Raw genomic sequence first — 24,842 nt, forward strand, 5'->3', positions numbered from 1 at the left:
GCTGTTTGGCATTCAGTGCTGGCAGGTAAGAAGAGATAAGATGTCACTGCCACCCTGAGGCATTATGGTGGTAATAGGCACTCGTGAGTCATCATCCATAGTCTGAGGTTTGTTGGTACTTGAAAGAATGCTAAGGATATGGTTTGCACATCATGATGAATGCCCCGCAGGAAGAGTCAAGTCTGCAGGTTGGGTTTCACATACCCAAGGCTTGCTCAGCAAAAAGGAAGATTTTTCTCCCAGTCCTTGGCTCCCAGTCCTGGGACTCACAATGCAATGGCTTACATTCTCATGAGATAGAGGGTTGCTTCTCTCATATGCATTTATCGATTCCACCTGCCTACACTTAATTATTTGCTTAACTGGCAGACCCTCTAATTTTGCTACATTTTAATAAATATAATATTTTTACCATTTAGTCAGCTGTCTTGAATCGTCTTTCAGGGTGTGAGGGCAATGGGCCGATTTGCTCTGTGTGTTTAAAAACAATAATTGCAAACTTAGCCTCTTCTGGTCTCAATTGTAGTGTGAGATGTACATGAATTCTATTTCATTATAATCATTTCAACTTAAACACTGGGTTCTTAATAAACAATGTGGAATTGATGAATCCTTTTATATTATTACTGCCTTTTCAAACACCATCATAATTCAAAATAATAAAAATGCTATTTCTTTAGCATTTTTATTCTACTCACCTACTCCCTTGAAATCTGCTGCTTAGATACAAATGACTAGAATTGTCTCTATTCACATTTCTTTCTATTGTTCCCAGGAAAGAGAGCCTCTCTATGCCCAGATCAACAGACCTAAGAAATAGCGTTGACCCACGCTTGTGGTGCTTCAAGACTCAAACAGAAAACTACAGCCTTGACAGGCCTTTGGCTCCCACATTTTCTTGCAGTTGATCTCATCTAATAAAGGATAATCACCTCACTGCATCAGTTCAACAAGCAAAATGTTTTGGCAACCAGTGGCAACTGTCTATGGCAGAACATGACACTTTTGTTTTGTTCCACAGTTCTGATATCCAAGCAAAACCTTTCCTCAAGTTTCAACTATCCAACATATCCCACCACGCCATTTCCAGTGCACCACATTATGGAAGTAATCAGTTCAAATCTGTTAAAGGACTGCTAATCATTTAATAATATAAAAAAGCAGGGGAAAAAACCATGAATTCTACAGCCATTGAGCTCTGTGGCTGCACATTTTGATGATATGGTGACTTTTTATCACCATATTAGACTGATCTGGCTCCCCACCACCACCGCCCAATACTACTCCATAATGGCATATTTGAAGGTGGGGGGGGGGCAAAGTATTTGAGTGTTCCATTCTATCCCCTTTTCTTACAGACAGGTGACAGACTCTAGCAGCAAAACGCCTCCTGTGAAAATTATCCTTAACTTGAAACCATGGATTGCCATTCTGCTGATTATCCATCTTGATTGGGAAATGTTGCCAAATGGACCTTTTGAAATTACAGTACATCAAAGAGATGAAATGCTGCTTTTTTGTTTTGAATACTTCTGCTGTGGGTAGAAAAGGACATCAAATATTTTGATGAAGAAAAAAGACTTAACAGTGTTATTTCCTAGGGGACTCTTAAAACAAAGACCAGTAAAGGAATATTTTTTATTTCTTTGATATCTTGCTGCTGTAATGCTATGCAGACAAGTGTTTTTCTTCTCTGTGTGCCATTTTTGAAGAGAGAGAGAGAGAGAAATTGTTTGCCAAATACTTCCAGTATGCTTTCTGGATTTGATTGGGATGGACTTTATTAACCAAGATGAAGATGGCATGAATTTTGAAACTGATTCTGTGATCAAATTGTTCATCTTTATCACTTTTTGTACATCAGAAAAATTCAAATGGGATTTTTATTTTATAACTTGAAATTAAAAAGGAAAAAAAAAACTTACCATAAAACTCTTTAAATGTTTAAGGGGAAATGGCTTTAAGGAGTTTGAATGAAATTTGCCAGGTTTTTTTTTTTGTAAATATAAAATGTTATGAGAATTCTTTTAATAATGCCATGACACTGTAGAGAAGGTAGCAAATGGCAGTACTTTGGAAGTGTGGAAACCCCCAGTCTGTGGCTCTTGCATCTCGTATGGTTCCCCCCCCCCCCCACATGCTTATAATAAAGTGCATTTCCCAGCAGCAATTAGGTTGTCAGCAACTAGTAAAGTTGATGGGTAACACATGATTTATTTTCTTGCTTTTATGACACAAATTACTACATACTGTACATTTTCAAGGGAAAAAAGTACATTCCATAGCCATTTCATAGCTAGAAAATAAAAAATCAAAACTGTTTACACACAAATCAGAAACAACTTTTTAAAAATTCTCTTTTTTAAACATTTATGTAAGAAAAGTGCAGTGTTTGGTTCCTATCCTTAGCACATAATTTGCATAAAGAATCTATATATTTTTGGCCTACAGAGAATTGTTATACAGGTCAAATGTGTTTTCCTGAAGTTCCTATGCAGATCACAATATATTGAATTTTAGTGGTTTAGCACTAAAAAAAAAAAGTTAATGAACCCAAATGAGGAATTGCTTAATGGGTTATGCAGATTTTTGTTTTTAGATCATAACACCAAGGTTTCTGTGTATTTTTCCATTGATTTGCGTAGGCCTGGAGTTGTATATTTCCATATGTTTGAATGGTTTAATGAAAGCATTTTACACACACAGCTGAAAGCTGACCAGGATGGTGATTTGGTGGTGCTGGCAACTAAATTTCCTAATTCCAGCCAGTAACTGTGAAATATATACTGAATGTGTGCTTTGCCAGTGAGTGAATGATACACTAGATGTTGATAGGCTCAGTATCAAAGAAGTGAGATCTAATGCACTGTTCCTGTCATTTCTTCGCTCTATTCTAATTGTCAGGATCTCTGTGGCAAACTCACATCAAACAAAAGATGCAAAAAATATATTCCCAGTAGGATTTAAAATGCGTGGGATTCTATATTTTCAGTTCAACCAAGTGAATGAAAACATTTTCCTATAAGATAATCTTCCAATTATTGATTTTAATAGGAAATGCTACATTCTTCCTTAGCAAAGCTATTTACAGGGTTGCCAAACATCCGGAATTCCCCGGTGAAAATAGCATTGGGGGGGGGGGATTACGGGGAATTGGTAAAATGTCCAAGATTGAGGATGATTGCCTAAAAAAAAAGGTCAACTTTTGTATACTGAATTTTGCTTCCATAAATATGGCAACCCTACTATTTACCATTTTTGTGTTGGGATATTGGATTAGAAGAAGGTGACATTTCGGTTCTTCATAAAACTTTGGAGTAGGTTGTGGTCTCATTAGCTTTTCAGTTAATGACCAAAGCGTTCACATCATAGTTTGGAGATTTCTGTAACCATACGACTCTGAAGAACCTTCCCAGGATGGGAAAAGTTTATGTAACCAATACTACACAGTAGCTATAAAAGAGAATCAAGTTTGGATATCAAAATCAGAACTCACAAAGAAATTTGCTCCATGTAAACATTTGGTTGTGGGTTTTTTGGGGGGTGGGGTGGGGTTGAAACAAGAGACTCCATAGCTACCCTGTTCCACCATCAGAAGATTCATTTTTTGCCATAGCCTAGAAGAGAGAGAATATCGGAGCCTACACTGTACCATTTGATAGAGACATAATAGGTTCAGGGGAGTCAACAAGCTTTCCCCATCCTGCTCTTCACTAGCACTAAATTTGTCACTTTAAATTTTAAACCAGGGAATCCCACTCACCATCCTGTACTGTCTTGATTCCAACCATGTCATTAAAACAATATTTTGATAGATCGTAGTCATTCAACTGTCTGACAAAACCTATGATCAAATAATGTACTGGGCACCTTCGTTGCAAAGATGTTTACTCTCTACCTTTATTCATTTTGATTTCTGCATTCCGACACGTATTTTTTTAATAAAGAAAAGAAAGATAAAAATGACTGTTTTTTGCAGTACATTTCTAGATCTACTTTAACTTTACCTCAGAAGAAAAACCATTTGTTGAACATCTTTTTTTCACCCTTAACTTTATGTGTAATGCATTCAGCAGAAAAAAACCAACAAATTTTTAGAAATTTTCCATTAATTTCTGTAACACACCATGTAATACTGTTACAAATAAAAACATTTAAAATCATAGGCATTATTTGCTCTCATTCTTTTGCAGGCTGAATGTGATAGACAAAATATAAAGTTGACCACTTGTCCATTCCTGACTATAGTCCCAATACCATAAAACTGTACTTTTGTAAATATAACATTTGCAGGTTGTGGTGAACTGCTAGTATGTTGTGTTCTTCCACTTGGATCTTGCACTGTGTTCACAAGCCTTTTTCAATGAGTAAAGACACATTCATATACTTAAAAAAATAAAATAGGATTCTGCCTGAAACCCCAGAGAGCCACCTGTCAGTCAGTGTCAACAATATTGACCTAGATGGGCCAACGGTCTGACTTTCTATAAGACAACTTCCTTTGTTCCTCTAATTCTGCTGATGATCACTGTCCTGAGACAATGTAGGTCAGAGATAGTCAGGTGCCTTCCAGATGCTGTTGGACTACAACTTCCATCAGCCCCAGCCAACCTGTTGGCTACCTCCAGGGTAGGCTATCTGTGCAAGCCATAGTTTTAAAAACAATTGGGCTTGCCTAAAACAACATGGAAAGCACAAAGGCATCCGATTGGGCCTAAGTTTTGATATATTTTTACTTCTAATTTTTGCCTCTTCTTGCTTAGAAGTAACCAGGTAATTCTGAGATTATATCTCAATGGGGCCTGTAGGTTTAAAATAAATGTGTGTTCAGGAAGATGCAATTTTACCCCCTCTGATTGTAAACAGAATTGGTTATAAACGGAAATATATACATCATATGACCTCTCTCTTATCTGTGAGGCAGTGACAAATAACACAAGATACCCTGTTGAGATTTTCCAATTCCCTCCAGGAGCATTACCTATCTCCTTTTGAAATTATTCTGCTGCAGGAAAGGGATATCAGGCTCATTAATGAAACAACTGTCCAGCAATTAGCTTCCCCCAGTTCCAAATAGTCTTATCTCCATGGAAATGTTTGCCTTGCAGCCCATCTATCAAGCTCAAAAAGTTTTATCAGAAAGCTAATAAAACAAATGATGTACTCAAAAGCCATGCCTCTTTGAGGCATTATTAGCAGCAAAATATCTCTTCTTATAAATTGCTATCTCCATAATCCGATTTCATAGCTCTCTTAGACCCAACAACATTTCAGTGCATTCATGTTTCCAAAAGGGAACCCCAGTCAAAAGTTTTAAAAGGAGGGGAAAGCCTGTAAACAGTTGGCGGAAAGAACAATGTTCATACTGAGTATGTTCCTAACAATTAAGACAATGTGGTACTGTGGTGAACAGTTAGTACGGTAAGTGTCAGTTATGCATCAATCCTGGATCTCTAGGTGGTGTTGAATGAGTCCTTTATCCAAGTTAAGGTAAAGGTAAAGGGGCCCCTGACCATTAGGTCCAGTCGTGACCGATTCTGGGGTTGCGGCGCTCATCTCGCTTTATTGGCCGAGGGAGCCGGCGTACAGCTTCCGGGTCATGTGGCCAGCATGACTAACCAGAGCAGCACACGGAAACACCGTTTACCTTCCCGCCGGAGCGGTACCTATTTATCTACATGCACTTTGATGTGCTTTCGAACTGCTAGGTTGGCAGGAGCAGGGACCGAGCAACGGGAGCTCACCCTGTCACGGGGATTTGAACCGCCGACATCCTGATTGGCAAGTCCTAGGCTCTGTGGTGTAACCCACAGCGCCACCCACGTCCCTTCTTTATCCAAGTTACTTTATGTCAAATAAGAATAATGACCTACTATGGTCAGTATGAAAATATACAAAGCAATTTTGCCAGTGGTTGAAGGCAGCAGAAACTTTAATAGCAACTGAAATTTCAAATACAGTGGTACCTCGTGTTACGTATATAATCCATTCCGGAGGTCCGTTCGTAACTGGAAACCATTCGTAACATGAAGTGTGCTTTCGCTAAGGGCACCTCCAGAGCGTGACTTCCGCTCGCATCCCAGGGCAAAGGTCACAACAAGGGGGCATCTACTTCCGGGTTAGCAGAGCACGTAACCCGCAGCATTCATAAGGCGGGCGGTACATAACACGAGGTACCACTGTACTCGAATATTTCATACTACTTGATGGAATAAACCACCAAGGGTCTAGTGTAGGAGTGGCTAACCATTTTTTGACTCAAGGACTACATTCACCCGTGGCCAACCTTTTCAGGGCAGCATGACAACAGTGGATGTTAGCAAATTAGCATTGCTAACTCTGTACTGGATTACAGCAAATATCTCTGAAAGTTTGATATAACCTGTTCTGTGATCTGGCATGCAAGTTAATATTATGATTTTCTTTTCTGACCATTAATTTGAATCAAGACTGAATAATATACAGTGGTACCTCGAGTTACATACGCTTCAGGTTACAGACTCCGCTAACCCAGAAATAGTACCTCGGGTTAAGAACTTTGCTTCAGGATGAGAACAGAAATCGTGTTCTGGCGGCACAGCAGCAGCAGGAGGCCCCATTAGGTAAAGTGGTGCTTCAGGTTAAGAACAGTTTCAGGTTAGGTACAGACCTCTGGAATGAATTAAGTACTTAACCCGAGGTACCACTGTATTAGTCTTCACAATCTGGCAGCCACTCTTGTATGTACAAACATGTACCCAGTTATGTCTGCTTGGTGTCTCATTTATGATACTTTTGAACCAAAATACAGTGGTACCTTGGTTTACAACCATAATCTGTTCCGGGGGTCCGTTTGTAAACCAAAACAGGTTGCAACCCAAGGCGTGCTTTCGCCAATGGGGCCTCCAGAAAAAATTGTTCGTAATCCAAAAAAAGGGGGGGTTGTAATCCAAAAAAAGGTTGCAAACCTGGACACCCACTTCCAGGTTTGACAGGTTTGTAATCCAAAACGTATGCAAACCAAGGTACGACTGTATCTAATACGATCGCTAACTTTCTGTGTACTTTTTCATTCTAACATATATCTGGTTAATACTGCAGAACAATAAATAAAAGTATTTTGGAAAAACAACAGATTATAAATTATATTTCCCTATTTAGTAATTGGGTGCTATTGTTGTTTCTAAATGACACTCACTGTAGGTCGTCGGATTCTGTTCTGCATTGTCTTTTTATAAAATATACAACATTTTTTGTATCTATAATCTCAGGTGATACTGCTTGCCTTCTGTGCAAACAGTGATCCACAAACTTTCCAGTAAATGGCATTTTATCTGTGCACTAATGATTAACAGTGAAATTGATCACATCAAAGGTCAAGCCACTGCTAGAAACATCTTTGTTAGTCATGGGACCAATGGGACTTGAAGCTGACAAAACCTTTGGACAGCCTGAGCCATCTTTCTTAATTGTTAGTCTTCATTGAATACCGATGAAGGGGAAAGGTTATCGGTTAGGCCATCTGCTGAGAATCCAGTTGGCAGAACTCAGGCTTTCCTGAGCACTTCCCATAATAAGTCGGCTGATATGGCACAAGTTCTCTGTTAAATGGTTGTTGCTAAGTTGCTTGTTGTAAAGAAATGATTGCAATAAAACAATTCTATTTTTTTAGCTTTGTGTTTGAATGGGACTTATAAATGTATAAGGGATGTATGTTGTAGTAATTCATGTCTTTTGGATTTCATGATAGTAATTAGAATACAGTGGTGCCTCTGGATGAAAACAGGATCCGTTCCGGAGCCCCGTTCGCATCCTGAAGCGAACGCAACCCATGTCTGTGCGTCTGCACGTGCCACAATTTGCTGCGCATGCACGTGATGTCATTTTGAGCGTCTGCACGAGCGGCGAAACCCGGAAGTAATGCATTCTGTTACATCCGGGTTGCCGCGGAGCGCAACCCAAAAACGCTCAACCCGAAGCTACTTTAACCCAAGGTATGACTGTACCTGAAGAATTTGTGCCAAACAAGTTAAAGTGCGTAGAAGCTGCCCTCCAGGTCTCCTCAAGGAGAATGTCTGAAAACAGGGCCCTTTTAGTGGTAGCACTGCAAATAGAATTCTATAATGTTATTCCCCCAGTTTTGTTTTCTGTTTTTTTTCTTCCCCAATTGGCTTATGGTTTGTTTTATCAATTCTTCTGGGGTTTTTTAATGGCGTTGTATTGTATCAGATTGTTAGCTGCCTTGAAAGTTTGTAAAAACTTACAAATAAATTTACACATAAATCAACATAACCTCCTTAGAAATTTGATGTACTAACGGCCATCAAAGATAAGATTGTGCTCAACTCATTATCTAAAGGAGCTCGTGACTCTATTTATAATTGGTAGGGAAAAGAAGCAATTGCTGGTGGTTGAGGTCTGGCACAAGCATTCAACTACAATTAAATCAGTACAGTCCTTGTTATCTGTGGAATTCCCACCTGCTTATGACGGGTAGTGAAAATATACCTTTAACCAAGCATCAGACTGTAAGCAGTTGTGTCTAGTTGTAGACACTGGCTCTTCTTTTCATGACCCTTGTTTTTATTCTGATGGGGAGTGGTTATAGCTGCAGAATATGATCTGCAGTGTATTATTCAAGATGTGGCTGATATGAAATAAAAAGCTACAATTAAAAATAAGTGTGTGTGTGTGTGTGTGTGTGTGTGTGTGTGTGTGTGTAACCCTAAAGCATTTATCGATCTTGACCAGGATCTCCTATACTTTTAGCAGATGGTTTAGTTTTCCTCCAGAATCAAGGAAGTCTCTGTGTTTTAACTCATTGTGATTGATTATTTCAGGATGAAAACAGAAAAGTAGTAACTGGGCTTTGAGGGCGATAATGATTTCCTATTCAAATCTTTTCTAAATTAAGATTTTAAATACTTTACTCGTGAAATCCTATACTTACCTGAGACTAAGCACCATTAAATACAAAGAATTGTAATGTTAATCCGCAAATGGGAAGCCAATTAGAGGTAGAAGTTAACAGGGGTTGCAGTCCCCTGCTGTGCCTCCTTACTCTGTAGTAAGTCCCACTGTCCAATAAGGCATGTTACACCCAGGTTACTATGCAAAGAGTTCCAATTTTAAATCTCCATAACTGGCTATAGGATTGCAGCCTTAGATTTATGTAAGATAGGCCAGTAAACAGGTCCTGAGCTGTGCTTCATGTCTCCGAATTTCTCCAACAGTTTTCCAGCGGCCCAGTAGAAGGCTCTGTCCAACCAGTAAACTTTGTTAAATTTGTTGGAAGGTAGCTTATCTTTTGTTTGCCTGCTGGGAAACAGCTACTAATCCACTTTGCTCGCCCCACTGTTTTCAAACACAGTAGCAAACGGAATTAGTAAAGAAACCTGCTATAGATTTCCCACAGTACTTTAAAACATGAGTGCAGCATCTATACTCTTTTGTTCGTGGCTGACCAGAGTTTTCGTGATCTGTGCAAGCATAAGCTTCTTAAATTTGCATTGCTCCAGGTAAGTGAATATTGTTTTTCAAACCAATATCAGTATGGTAACGTGATAGATAGTGACGTTTAATGGTAACCTTCTGTTCTGATATTTGTGTGGTACATAGAAAGTGCCTCTTGAGCTATTTCTGGATTAGTAGCAAAGTTTTACCAAAGGAGGACCATATTGAACTGAACATGTTGCAAAGTGACATGCATTTGAACAAGCCTGATCGCTTGGAGACTCCAAAGTATGTGAAATGGTGCTCTGATATTCAGTAACATCTTTCTCCCTGTGGCTGTCTTGCCTAGTCGAGTCTAAAATTTAAGATATGGGGGGGTGGGGGATGGGGAGTGAATATTGTATATGCCAACTTGTCACTTCCACTTTTTCACATACTCCACTTCATATGGGTGATACCTTCTGTTTCCATGCTGTCAACCACATATCTTCCAACACTTATCCAATGAAATAGGGGTGTCCTATTCCATACCTTACAGCATTTCTCCCAGGACATTCTGGGATCAAATCTGGAACCAGGACAGCTTCTGCAACTCCGGTACTGCCCCTGGAAAACAGGGACACTTGGAAGGTCTGCAACCATGAATCCTTCACCTTCCATTACAGGAGCTATGCTGCTGTTTATAAGTTTATCCCACTGTTCTTATATAACATTTAAAGGCCTGCAACACTAGAGCTGATTCTGTGGGAAAGGTCCATGTGGCTGTAGGCCTTTAAATATCACACTGATGCCTATAGGATAAACACATGGACATGGTTCTTCCACAATGCTAGTGTAATACTTAAAGAATCTTCACTCTGGGTTTCTTAGGTATTGTCGCCTGCCCTTCTCAGAGGCATGCCACTAAAGGGCCACCTTTGACATCTTCCTGTCCTTCTCCTCTAGCAGCCAAGCAAACTCTGCGTCCTTTACTACATTTCCCAGAGTTGCCTTTTCCTGTACATCTACGTCTATCAGGAAGTCATCTGGAAGACGACTATAACTTCTTTCCTACTAACTCCCTCTTCTGCAAAATCTTCCCTTTTTTAAAAAAAGCCACACACACTAAATTCATATTTTTCACCTATTGTTTGATCATGTAATTCTGTTTCCCTACATGTTAACCTCAGGCACTTCATCCTTACTTTTAAAGCCCTCCACCTCTCCTACACTGCTGCCCTGTTGTAACTTTGTCAGACCGTCATTATGTATAATCTCTTCTCCCATCAACCCCTTTTGTCATCTTATTCTGCAGAATTGCACTCTATGCCAGGAACAGCCACCCCTCGCTACTTAACTGCTTTTTGTTCCTAATATTAATAATAGCACTCATTTATTTTAATATGACAAAAAGTGTTAAGCAGATGTCAGGTAGGTATATTGTGTTTCCCTTTCGATCAGACCCTTCAATGCCCGATTAAGTTGTAAGCAGTACAATTAAGAGAAGTATTAATTATTTCCTTAACTGGGCAAGCAATTGGAATATATCAAGGCGGTGTAAAATGTACACTTACGTCATGTAAATCTACTTGTTGCAAACCTGCTTCTGCTAAAAGAAATTGTTGAAGCCAGTGGCATTCCCATCTTAATTATTTCTGCATTGTTTATTTCTCTTCATCTTTCTAGAAAATAGCACTTGTCTTTGTTCTCTATTTCTGGCTTGCTGTTGTTGTTGTTTTTCAAATTACTCCTCGAAGCAGAATTTACACCCTGCTCTGGGTGTTTAACCCACCATAATCAAGGTGGATGGAAGCTTTTATTAACTGCCAGTGAAAAATTAATTATCATTTTAATTTCTTTTGTAATTAAAGTTTGATTACATTCCCAAAGACTTTCAGAAAATTGATTGTAGGAAGTAATAGTTGCGACAACAAGGCATGCTTATTGCTCCAGAAAAATTTATAAATAAGACTCATGGATCTGTGTGTTAAGGATGGCAAAACACTGCCACTCCCCGCCATGTTTTGTATTCCTTGGAAAATACAATGAGACCTATTTGAAGGTGTCTTTGAAACAGGCACATCTTGCCTCCCTAATCCTAAGGGAGCTCATTAAAACAGGACTGCACAATTTGCAGGCCCCCCAAGCCAAATGCTGCATCCTTCTGCCAAGCAGTTGACACTCCCCCTCCCATTTTTCCAACCCTAGAAGGCAGCAGTAGAACAGGCTTAACAATCCTTGGGACTGAATATGGCTTGGTGGACCACACAGTTTTCAGACTAGCAGTAAAATACGTTATATGTCATTCTGGAAAACGGAGGAGGAGGAGGAGGAGGAGGAGGAGGAGGAAGAGGGCAGTGATAAGTGTGCTAGCAAGCATAACTTGGAGGGCAGTCTTTTAGGACTCCAATTCTAAAATGCATGAGGAGACACTTAGGAGTTCATGCGGAGTCTCCCAGGTTCAGAAGATCAACTTATGGAGGATGATTGAGTGGTGGGGGCACAGCTAGTGCGCAAATCCTTACTGCCTCTTCTTTTCTATATATTATTATTGTTGTTGTTTTGTTTCCGTATGTTTCTGATATAGAACATCTGAAGAGGCATACTCAACCCTGAAAATGATCACTAAATAGATTTCTTTTTGCTGGTGATATCAGGAGGTTTTCTAGTATTATTTCATGTCATTTGTGCAGTCAAAGGCTTTACACCACATGCACACAGAGAGACTTATCAGGTTTTTATTAATAGCCTTGTCTGAGAAAAAAGGGCTTAACATTTGACTCTTAATGTTTTACATGGAGGTAACAATCGTCAGTGTGTCAAATTGAAATATGAAGTATTCTCTCTGTTTCATGGGAAACCGTTGATGGGTTGTATAATATACAAGGAAAAGAATAGATTCCTATCAGGTATTGTATTAGTTACAGAAAGTGAATTGGTTGTGTGTATACATTTGTTTTACCTTCCTCCATTTGTACTAATACATATAGATTAAAACCTATAAAGGGGACGCGGGTGGCGCTGTGGGTAAAACCTCAGTGCCTAGGACTTGCCGATCGTATGGTCGGCGGTTTGAATCCCCGCGGCGGTGTGAGCTCCCGTCTTTCGGTCCCAGCTCCTGCCCACCTAGCAGTTCGAAAGCACCCCCAAGTGCAAGTAGATAAATAGGTACCACTTTATAGCGGGAAGGTAAACGGCGTTTCCGTGTGCTGCGCTGGTGCTGGCTCGCCAGAGCAGCTTTGTCACGCTGGCCACGTGACCCTGAAGTGTCTGCAGACAGCGCTGCCTCCCGGCCTCTTAAGTGAGATGAGCGCACAACCCTAGAGTCGGACACGACTGGCCCGTACGGGCAGGGGTACCTTTACCTTTACTTAAAACCTATAAAATCCCTTCATATGTTAAAGAGGCGGAATGGAAACCCGGCCATTTGTGACTCCTCTGTGTCTCATCTCTGTCTCATATGCATGTCAGAGTGAAGGCATGAAAGATTCCCATAAATTATCCATGTTCAAGCTGCAGCCATGCTATAAGGCAGGTATGGTTGACCTGTTGCCCTCCTGATGTTGCCAAACTACAATACTCACCATCCCTAATCACTGGCCATGCTGGCTGAGGGTGGTGGGAGTTGTAGGCCAGCAGCATTTGAAGGTCACAGGCTAGCCACTGATCCCTACCGACTCCCGCAGTCTCAAGCATTAATACTTCTGAATACCAGTTTGATGTCATCTGCAAATTTGATGAGCATGCCCTCAAGTTGTTGATAAAGATGCTGAACAGCTATAGGCCCAGGACCATAGATGTCAGGTCTAGGGGCCCCTGGATTCCAGGGCACCCACAATTTTATTTTTTATTTTTGCTTAGCTCTCACAACATGGGGTTCCGACACGACTTCCAGTTTCTACTAGAGACCTGATGCGACCTCCCAGAGGAGGTCAGAGGCCCTGCCAGGCCTCCGAACCCGATTTCCAATACAAACCGGAAGTCACATCAAAGGACTCGCGAGGCCTCAGATGTGACCTCCAAGGCCTTGCAAGGTCTTAAAAGCAATGACAGAGGCCTCTGAATGTGACTTCCAGTAGAAACCGGAAGTCACATCAGAGGTCTTGCGAGGCCCTTCAAAACCCTGCGAGGCCTCAGAAGTGCAGCTGAGCCACCGACACAACGTGGCATCATGATGTCACGACGTCATGACGGCATGTTACGTCATGGGCTCCACTACCCATAACCTGGGTTCCATGTCAGCACCCCTGCCCAGGACAGAAAGAACCCTGTAGCACCCTACTTGTCGTCACTTTTTTCCAGAATGATGAGGAACCATTAATGAGCACACTTTGGGTTTGGTCAGTCAACCAGCTACAAATCCACCTATCAGTTACCTAATCCAGTGAGAACCATATACTTGTGGAGAGAGCAGGAAGGGTGGAAGGAGGACTACTAATTCAATACAGTGAATAAGCTCTGAATATCAAGCTTCTGTGACATCATAGCAATTCAGCCAATAGCTAGGAAGCCACTTCAAAGTGGCAGGTTAAATTCAGCCTGGGCTTATTAGATTTTGTATCACCATTTACTGAGTTTCAGTGAGTTTTGGTCAATTGGCATCACCTCAAGCTGAGATGCAACATCAACTCTGGATACTATCTATACACCCATTAGTACTGGGGATGTAGGCTGTATGTTGACTGTTTTCAACAATAAATGCCTCTCAGTGGTATGCTGATGGGCATGCAGTGGTCCATGCAGAGTTCTGCATCACACATCCTTAGTAATCACACAAGAATTCAATTATGTGGGATTTCGCTCGTGCAGCAATTACAATACTTGAGTTGGTTGTGCAACTTGAATTTTGCACAAGGCAGAGTGGCAAAACTGTTGTGTACTTTAATTGGACACCTCGTTTCTCTTTCTGTGAATGGGAAGTGCTCTAAACTGGTGCCCAGGTGGGTGCTGGCATTAAGAAATAGGAGACAGATTGACATGCGCCCTAATGAAAAAATAGCTTTCCCTCTATTAAAATGCAGTGGAGAAAAAGACAGTTCTCTTCAACTATACGGAGCTGATACCAATGTGACCAAAGGCAGATGGCGCCGGTCTCCCAGCAACCCACCACAGCCCATCGATTGTACACTTTCCAGCTGGTCATCATGGAGCACTTGCGATCCTTGCCAGAGGAAAAGGGTGAGTGTCTTTGTGGTCATCTGTTTGTGTGGTATTTCAATGTATTGCAATGAGAAGCTTGCAAAGTGGCTGATTAATTCAAATCAAAATGGCTCCCTTTCAACTCCATGTCTCTATTACACATCGTTTCCTTGGGTCCTCATTTTTCAGAGCAGAGCACTGAAAAATGCCCACTTGTGCCTTGTGGGTGGCCTTTTGTGTTCTCATATCTATACATAGACATTCCACAGAGCATACAAAGCCATACTGATCTATGTGGCTCCCCCCCCCCCCAAGAGTCCCTTCCTTAAAAGCAACAATATAAAATTTTGTTTTGAAATAAAGTTTTTTAAAAATGCGGATGAGAAAAGAAACTTAGTTTGTCCTCATTTCCTTTGCTCCCTTCCCTCAAGCCATTATTTATCTTGCCCCAAATTTCTTTTTCCTTCATTCACCCCCATTGCCTTTGGGGCCTTTAGCTTCCATGCACTTCTAGTCTCCAGCCTGTCCCTCAAGCATACTCTCATCCCAAGGGACTGTGCTGCAATCCTTGTCAAACCAGCAACTTTTCCTTCCTTCAAAAGTTGGATTACAATCATTTTGACAAGCTCTATTCCCTAAACAGTAGGAAAGTTCATGAGCATCCAATGCCATCACACCAGCTCAGCCAACAGGTACCAGAGTTGCACTTACACAAGCACAACATAGACACCGCTTCCTCTTCCAGTATTCCCAGGTGGTGTCAATCTGCAGATTAATCAGTTCAGTTCAATTTATGGGGCCCAAATACCTGGTCTGAATTTAAGACCTCATTGTACCTGTTCAGCTGCACATACCTGTTTGGTTGTCCACATTTCATAATGGTAAATTAAAAAAAAACAAAAAACAATTTATCAGCACCAAGTGCTGTCTGGAGAAAGCGATGATTTAAAAATGAGCATGTCCACCACCCATTGTCTTCTCTTACTTCCACTTATTTTCAACAGAGGTATCATAATCCCAACTTCAGTATTTAATGGCAATCCAGTTTTGTATCCACTTAAAAAGCCTGCTTGCAGTCCCACTGCAAAGATGGAGCAGATATGTTTTCTGTTGCTCCAGTGGGTCAGTTTCCTATTCTCCCCCACCCCCACAGGCCACCTTTGACAGGTTGGCAGGACAACCCTCCTTTCAAATTATCTGATGTCAGGTCAATGACACCTGTCAGTCCCTTGTGCAGCATTTCACAAAAACGCCCAGCAACCAGCTGGCTGTGTGGCATTTGGGAGGGCAGCACAATGTGCTTTGCTAGCCCTTAGAGCTAACCATAGAACATGGGGTCAGCAAAGCACTTTGCACAGCTGTGGGGGAGCAAGCCTTTTATTGTCTTTCTTGTACAGAAAGTGACTGGGGAGTTGCCACACTTTACTAGCTATGCTAGGGCACTCTTGATGTAGAGCCCATTTGTGTGGAGCACCCTCAATATCCTTGCTTTTGGCTGGGAGATTATGGCCCACAGCCGCTCATTTTTCATCCTTGAGCATTTTCCACCTACAAAGTGTCTTCAGACTAAGGCTTTGATTGTTACAGACATTAGTGGTAAGATTCCCATTATCTTCAAAAGTGCCGTATAATATCATCTTGTCACCATGCTAAGGCTACTCATTTTTTGAGTAGTCATTCTTTGGCCTTGCTCAAAGCCACAGCTTACATATGATTATTTATCATCATTACTTTTGTTATTGGAATAGCAGCTGAAAGCCCTATTGTATTAGATGCTAAGAAAAGTGGATATAGCAAACCGAGGAGAGCACAGATAATATTGAACTTGTAACTGAGAAGGTTTTATTGCATGCTGGCTGTTGCATCTAGAGGTATAGAGCTTATCAGCACTCTAGCATATGACTGAAAGTACACAAAAGCCAGTAAAAGTTTGAGGCCTTTCTCCCATGACATCTTTCACAGCATCACAATGAAACTGACAGCACTGGTGATACATTGCATATGGGCCTCCTAGTCACCCTGTCAACAATGAACAGGGGCAGCATAGGTTAAAGCCCACAGCAAATATGAAATCATAGAAAAGAGTTGCATGAGCACATCTGATCTCTGAAATGTGCCCTAATGGTATGACAAGGCAGGATGGAAGATACGTGTATCTGGTACTAAGTAAACCCCAGAGATTTCCACAGACCTGCTCACTTAGTGTTTCTGGATGGAAGATTTTGGAGGGTGTCAGAGGTAATGGAAATTGGGACCCTGTCAGGCACTTAGTAAGTAGTTTTGGGCAGGATTGGACCTTTGCTAGCAAGAAGGGCTTCTGGAGACCATGGGAGAAGGTGAGGATGCTAGGAACATTTTTTAAAAAAGTAGAGTGGTCCCAAGGAAAGGAAACCACCTGCAGTTTGGTGGAGCATGGGAGGTGAGTCATGGTTGGCAGAAGAGCAGGCAGATAAGCAAAAAGGCAGGAGTCATCCACCAAGAGCAGAGGACCAATTCAGCGACATCAGCTGATCCAAAAACTGCTGCAGTTCCTAGAGGAGATGTCAGTACCTAGAAGTCTCTTAGCCAGAACTGGCTTCTTCAGGGGTATTTTCTCCTAATTCCCCAATTGCCAACCCAGGGGCAAAGGGGGATGTGAAGGCAAGGGAGTGATGCCTGCGGTGACAAGACTTGCCAGCATGCTACTTCAGAGCATTAAATTAGAGCCTTGACTTTCCACCCCGATCCTCTCATCGAAGCAATGCTCCCAGCTGCAGGGTACATGAATTATGTGCGAATCCTATCAACAGTGATGATCTACTTGCCCCCATCCTATCCCTGGCCAGCTTTGCTTATGCGCTAAGAGCTTAAGTGGCCTACAGCCTGCATGGTTTTGTCTGATACAAGAAGGAACATGTAGCCAGGCCACTATTCTGTGTTAGTGGGGAGAAAACTGGGCTTCAATCAGAATTAGACCTCTCAGAATCAATGCTGTGAAGAAGAAGAAGAAGAAGAAGAAGAAGAAGAAGAAGAAGAAGAAGAGGAAGAAATTTTTATTTATATCCTGCCCTCTCTGGCCAAAGCTGGGCTCATAGCAGCTAACAACAGTAAGAATAGCACAATTTACATAAAATCACAGTCAATTGATTAAAATACATTCTAAAATCAATTCAGAATCAAATTAATGGCAACCATTGGGCTAGAGTTCTATGAGGATTACAGATGGAGAGAGGGGGTCAGACTGTGCCTTGGCGAAAGGCCTGCTGGAACAGCTCCGTCTTGCAGGCCTTGTGGAAAGATGTCAAGTCCCGCAGGGCCCTGGTCTCTTGCGACAGAGCGTTCCACCAGATCGGGGCCATGGCTGAAAAAGCCCTAGCTCTGGTTGAGGCCAGTCTAATCTCCCTGTGGCCAGGAATCTCCAAGATGTTTTTATTTGAAGACCGTAAGGTCCTCCATGGGACATACCATGAGAGACGGTCCCGTAGGTACGAGGGTCCTGGGCCGTATAGTGCTTTAAAGGTTAAAACCAGCACCTTAAACCTGATCCTATACTCCACCGGGAGCCAGTGCAGCTGGTATAGCACCGGGTGAATGTGATCCCGTGGTGAGCCGCGGCATTCTGCACCCACTGAAGTTTCTGGGTCAGTCTCAAGGGCAGCCCCACATAGAATACTCGTTAAAAAGGGAATAAAAGTTTTCCCCAACTTCAGAAGAACAACAGAACAGCAGTCAGACAGGTCTTCCTGGGAAAGGAGTTTCACAGGCAGGCCACCAAAGTGTCCCAAATCACTCTTTTTCTCCCTACCTCTGAAGGTGCAAGGACCGGGGGGTGGGTAATGAAGAAGTCAGGGGAAACCATTCCCTCAAACAGCAAAAAGGGTAGCTATCTGCCAATCAGTATGGCAACAAAAAGAGAACATTCTGCATACTTTGAGCAGTACTAGTTTGGTCTTCCCCTCAACCCACAAAGGAGGTACATCCCACACATATATTAGAGATCGAATGCACAGTTATGAAGGTGCAAAACTTCATTCTGCCTGGTGACATTTCTCTGCCATCCTAATCACTATAGAACACACATAATCATGGGAGATCTAGCCTTGAGAACTCCTTAATTTGAACATAGCCCTGAATAAAAACCAGCAAAAACAAAAATCCACAACATACACACATCCCTGACTGTCATTCTGAAAGCAACTTGGAAACATATGTTCTATACATTTGCTTGGGCATTAACAGGATATTAATGTGTATATATGACATAAGATGAGCCTACTGGATCAGGCCTAGCATCCTATTCTCACAGTGGCCAGACAGTGTTAAACCGCTTGCACTATGTTGTGATATAAATTTTAACACTAGTACTTTATTTTTACCTTCTCTTTTGTAAATTGATTTGTGGATTGATTGTTTTGGTAGTTGGTATATATCGGACGCGGGTGGCGCTGTGGGTAAAACCTCAGCGCCTAGGACTTGCCGATCGCATAGTCGGCGGTTCGAATCCCCATGACGGGGTGAGCTCCCATTGCTCAGTCCCTGCTCCTGCCCACCTAGCAGTTCGAAAACACCTCCGGGTGCAAGTAGATAAATAGGGACTGCTTACCAGCGGGAAGGTAAACGGCGTTCCGTGTGCTGCGCTGGCTTGCCAGATGCAGCTTGTCACGCTGGCCACGTGACCCGGAAGTGTCTGCGGACAGCGCTGGCTCCCGGCCTATAGAGTGAGATGAGCGCACAACCCTAGAGTCTGGCAAGACTGGCCCGAACGGGCGGGGGTACCTTTACCTTTACCTATATATCGGGAACTGGGCTCTCCTTTGATTCTGAGATCATTTAATCATTATATATATATATATATATATATGCTTTCGTAGATTTTCACGGGTATAGGAATGCAGGTTTTGGTGTCCTCGGGTGTCTTCCCGTGTAAAAGTTGGGGTGTCTAGGCGACGTTTCGACGAGGTCTCACTCGTCATCTTCAGGCTGGTGCTTTCGGCTTCTTGTTACTGGAACAGAGCAGGATCTCAGTGTTTGAGTTCCTATAAATACTGTTGAGGAGGTGTGGTGTATAGCCCCTATACACGAAGCCAAGCCAGAGCACAAAGTTCAAGAGGTCAAGACACAAAGGCTTTAGCAACTAATCCACACCTAATGACCCACCTAAGTGGTACTCAGGATATCACTCAAGAAATCACTCAAGATATCCCTCAAGCAATTAAGGAACAAAAGAAGAAAAGGCACACTAGCCTGGGAACTTCCTCTCGGCCCAGAACATTGGAGGCTATACACCACACCTCCTCAACAGTATTTATAGGAACTCAAACACTGAGATCCTGCTCTGTTCCAGTAACAAGAAGCCGAAAGCACCAGCCTGAAGATGACGAGTGAGACCTCGTCGAAACGTCGCCTAGACACCCCAACTTTTACACGGGAAGACACCCGAGGACACCAAAACCTGCATATATATATATATATATATATATATATATATATATATATGCAGGTTTTGGTGTCCTCGGGTGTCTTCCCGTGTAAAAGATGGGGTGTCTAGGCGACGTTTCAACGAGGTCTCACTCGTCATCTTCAGGCTGGTGCTTTCGGCTTCTTGTTAAGCACCAGCCTGAAGATGACGAGTGAGACCTCGTCGAAACGTCGCCTAGACACCCCATCTTTTACACGGGAAGACACCCGAGGACACCAAAACCTGCATTCCTGTACCCGTGAAAATCTACGAAAGCATATATATATATATATATATATAATGCCATCAGATGCCTTCTTCTTAACCACAGAGATGGAATAGGAAGAAATCTGATATTTGCTATTGATGCTTGGTGCTGCCACTAGCAGAGATCTAGGGATATCTGGGATACATGCCTTTTTTAATTTAGGAGACCTGGAATTCATAATCTCTATTCTGTTACAGTACAGATTTGTCCATGTGGAACGGCCTTCTCAGTTTGGCGGTGACCCGTGTGATTACTCTGACAAAGAAACTGAAGACTGCGTTACAAACAGACCTTGCAGGAATACAGTTAGATGTGAAGGCTTTGTGTGTGCCACAGGTTAGTGAATAAGAAGTGGTTTTCCTAAATTTGAAGCCAGTGGCTAAGCCCCCATGTATTGAATTGTATTCGAACTTAATAGAGTGAATGAAAATTTGAACTTAATAGAGTGAATGAAATCATACTCTTGGCAGACCTTTTAAACTGTAGAGTAATAGTTCACATTGTTTGATTTGTCACAACTGAAATTTGATATGGTTTGCATTATTAAACAGACATAATTATAAAACCAGCAAGAAGAATGGGACAACAGGGAACAACAATGGCCTGGTTTGCGCATCATTTTAAACCACAGTTAAACTAAACTATGGTTTATATGCGAACACACAGTGTGCTGGTGAATGATGCAAAACAGTGGACGATTCACTTCTCTCGAGCAACTTCTGCTGTTGCGCTGCTGGGAATCAGGCCAGAGTCTGGGTCCGGCACTAAATTCCAATCTGGGTTTGCTGCTTTCCTGACAAACCATGAATTGAAACCAAGGGTTGTTATTGGCTTACCAATTATGGTTTGTTGGGAGAAAACAATCTACAAGCCTGAGTTCAGACTAAGTCAGACGATGGACTGTTTCCTGGCAGCACATATAGAGCATGAGCAGGGAAGGAGTGAAGTGCCTGTAACGTCAACAGTGTACACCAGCATCCTGCATGCTCATATTTAATCCATAGTTTAAACAGTTCCATTCCACCAGGTGCAGTGCTTGTGCAGACAGAATGGCCATGTTCCTACACAATGCACAATGTTCAATTCCACCCCCTGTGTGCCCCTGATGGTGTCATATTTCAGAAATCATAAATGATATGCTCTCTGTTAGCTTTATCAGAACAAAATTTATTTGTTCCTGGCTCCCTTTCTAGGTTCATTTTAAGAAGTCCATACAGATCAAAATGAAGATCACGTGCTTTCTCTCATGTCTGCTGTTAAAATTTATTGGATTACATTATGCCCAAGCCTGCTTGGTAATCACGCCTGCATGTGCATTTTCCAGCAGTATACATGGCAGGGTGCTGGAGGTATAGATGCTTTAGACAGGCTGCAAAGAATTTCAGATCTGTTCTGGGTTATAAACTGCAGCAAGGAAAATAAGAAAACTGCCTTCCCAAGCTCTTCTAATGACTCATATTATACACAGCTAGAATTTCAAAATATTGCAGTCATATATTTTTTTAAATAAAGATACTGCAGCAACAATCATCAACATCCGTAATATATTAAAAATTACTCCTCATCAGCTTTCTCCTCAAACTTCACTATAAAACAAAAAAATGAGGATTTATTAGGCTCAGCAGTGCTGTCTCGATTTCTGCAGCCAGGAAACTCCAGGTTGCTGTTTGCTTGTTTTTTATGCAACGGCAACATTTGGAATTCCTACAGAAATTGTACTTTTTTTGGTGGTTGCAGCAAGTGATGAAAGGATGCAGGAAGCATTAAGTTGGTAATGCAAATGGGATGCCATGGGAAAGGGAATTTGCATTAGGCTGTATGCAACCTTGGCAGATTCTGCTTTCACAGCAAGCAGGCGGTCCCAAGTTTTCAAGAAGTTTAGGCCAGGGTCTTATTCAAGCCAAGAAAGCAGTGAAAGCAGAACCACAAGCAGTTTGGGGGTCAAGGAGAAGGGGAAAAGGCAGGAAGTTGGCACAGGAATATGAGTTATGGCAGGGCAGAAAGGAGGTTTTGAAAACATAGAATCAAGAGTGCCATAAGTAGGATTTGCAGTACAAATTTGCTTAGACTCAGTTTTACAGATGAGGAATCCTTAGGTGGTGGCCATATTTATATACTACTACTGCTAATAATAATAATAATTTATTTACCGTATTTTCCCCTCTATAACACGCAGATTTTTTCTCCTAAAAAGGAAGGGAAAATGTCTGCGTGTGTTATAGAGCGAATGTGTGGTCCCTGGAGCCGAAAAATCAGGCAAAAATCAAATCGCGCTTCACGGAGAAGGGAAACCTGGAAAGAGGAAGCGGCTGCTTTCCTGCATTCTGCCTCAGGGTCTTACTGCCCACCCTCCTCTGTTTCGTTGCTGTGTTTGCTGAAACGGAACAAAGAGCAGGGAAAGCCCCTCCCCTCCAGGCAAGCAGAGGGGAAAGCAGAGTGTAGTTCCTTCTAATTCCTCTCTGTGCTCCGGTGCTGCTGGGGGAGAGGGAGGGAGAGAGGGAGAGAGAGATGGCTGGCTTGGGTGGGGGGAAACTTTTGCCTTTCTTTCCTCCCTCCCGTTAAATCCCTCTCCTGCATTCTTAGCCAGCTGCTTCTCTGCACACCCCTCTCATGTCCCTTCTTTGTTTTTCCTTCGCTCCCCACTTAAAATGTGGTTACAAAGCACAGATCCACATGGATCCTCAGGATCTTTGCATTGGGTCACCCCAAATTCACCATCAGATCACATAGCATGTCCATGGCTATAGCCTGCCCCCCCAAAATCACGCACCCACTGTTGCCTGGGGCTGCAATGGTGCAAAAACGTGGTTAAAAAGCATGGATCCACATGGATCCTCAGGATCTTTGCATTGGGTCACCCCAAATTCACCATCAGATCACATAGCATGTCCATGGCTACAGCCTGCACCAAAAAAATCACGCACCCACTGTTGCCTGGGGCTGCAATGATGCAAAAATGTGGTTACAAAGCATGGATCCACAGGGATTCTCAGGATCTTTGCATTGGGTCACCCCAAATTCACCATCAGATCACATGTCTGTGGCCACAGCATGAAGCACAAAAATGATACATCCACTGTTTCATTCAGAATGTTTTTTCCCTTGTTTTCCTCCTCTAAAAACGATGTGCGTGTTATGGTCAGGTGCGTGTTATAGAGCGAAAAATACGGTATATGCCACCCATTGAACTAGATTATCCCAGCCAATCTAGGCAGCTTTCAATAGATTAAGATATAGCAATAAAAAATCACTAGTAGGCAACTCATCCTACTGTAGTTTTGGGGAATAGAGAACAGGGACAAAGCCATTTCACTGTATTTACCCACTTCTATAATACAGGTTCAGTATTCAAACATGGCCCATCAATTGCTGCTTCTCAGCATAGGACATTGAGTGCAGGCTGTTCATTTTCTCAACTTTTTGCAGACAGTGGCCTCATTCAAATATAATGATGAACTGTTATTTTTCAAAACATAAATGAGACAGTGCAAGCCTTGGGTTTGAGTGGCCGCCTTCCTGTCTCTTCTTTTGCACAAGTACAGTGAGGAGATTGGAAGATTTCACCTCCAACTGACCACAGTTTAATGTTACATCCGAATCCTAAACTGTAGCTAATCCAAACTAAGGTGTATGGACACAAGTCAGCTTCATAAAGTGAGGTTTGCATTCGGCAAATCAGAGTTAAAACTATTGACAGTTTGTCCAGCTTATGACATAACACTAATCGGCCATTAATTAAAAAGTGGAAGTGAAAGCTTCCCATTTTCCTCCAGGACTGACCCAAGCCATCTTGTTGTCTGAAACAAATAGCAACAAGCTCCACCCCCCCCTTTCATGTACAGAAACTAACTAGCAGTTAAGTCTTGCTTTAACACATACAATGTGATAGCATCTGTCTGTACGTATGTCTCTGTGCACCTGAGGACAGCAGGCTATTTTAGGCATATTGCACACATATTTCTAATCTCCAATGGAGGAGAATTGTTGAGGAACAGAGGCCTCAGGAGGAATTGAAAGGGACCACTGCAACCTCCTCTAGCATCTGCACCTGAGATAATTGCCTTACTCTGCCTAGCAGTAGGCTGGCAGTGCCTCTCATGGCAGTGCAAAGCAGAACAGGGAAGGTGTGAGCCTGAGGTTTGCACAGGAACATTGATGTAACAGTAAACCATAGTTTATTATTACATCCAAACAAAGCCAGTACGAGCATGCTTTCAAGCATTTCAGCACAATTCTAAAGTACAGAAACATCGCCTTTTCAAAACAATGATCCTCAATACTCAGTACATTCTATATTTCAACCAGATTGCTAGGTTATACATTGGCTGCATGTTGCAATTACAGTTGTACCATATTTCTCAAGTTCTTTCTGCTAGTGATGACTTTTCGCCCAAGAAATGCAATACAATTTGCCGCTAATTTAAGTTCAAAATAATATTACCAAAATGTTTATGCAGACTCATCCTAATCAATTAAATGTGCCTGGTTATTAAACCCGAATTTGTAAAGGAGCAGATAAGCCAAGCGCTTTCCCTGAAATAAATTGATAATTGCATCTTCACATTTTCAGGGGTCAGGGGCAAAGCA

General features: G+C 42.0%; 2 protein-coding genes across 15 annotated transcripts in view; both read left to right on the forward strand.

Annotated features, from left to right (window-relative positions):
• Window positions 1-4,165, forward strand: part of DAB1 (DAB adaptor protein 1) — a 570,912-nt gene extending 566,747 nt beyond the window's left edge. For all 14 annotated transcript variants that reach the window (XM_028733330.2, XM_028733334.2, XM_028733343.2 and 11 more), the window contains one exon: window positions 776-4,165. Coding sequence is in view for 1 of the 14 variants with exons in the window: in XM_028733337.2 (XP_028589170.1) it covers window positions 776-820 (45 nt within the window). In the remaining 13 variants the exon portion in view is untranslated. The remainder of the gene's footprint in view (window positions 1-775) is intronic.
• A 5,138-nt stretch (window positions 4,166-9,303) lies between these two features.
• C8B (complement C8 beta chain) overlaps window positions 9,304-24,842 on the forward strand; it is a 32,856-nt gene continuing 17,317 nt past the window's right edge. The window contains exons 1-3 of the mRNA XM_028733328.2: window positions 9,304-9,497; window positions 14,433-14,589; window positions 20,453-20,591. Of these exons, the coding sequence (XP_028589161.2) occupies window positions 9,406-9,497; window positions 14,433-14,589; window positions 20,453-20,591 (388 nt within the window). The 5' untranslated portion in view covers window positions 9,304-9,405. The remainder of the gene's footprint in view (window positions 9,498-14,432; window positions 14,590-20,452; window positions 20,592-24,842) is intronic.

Source organism: Podarcis muralis, chromosome 5 (genome assembly GCF_964188315.1).
Source record: "Podarcis muralis chromosome 5, rPodMur119.hap1.1, whole genome shotgun sequence".
NCBI lineage: Eukaryota > Metazoa > Chordata > Lepidosauria > Squamata > Lacertidae > Podarcis > Podarcis muralis.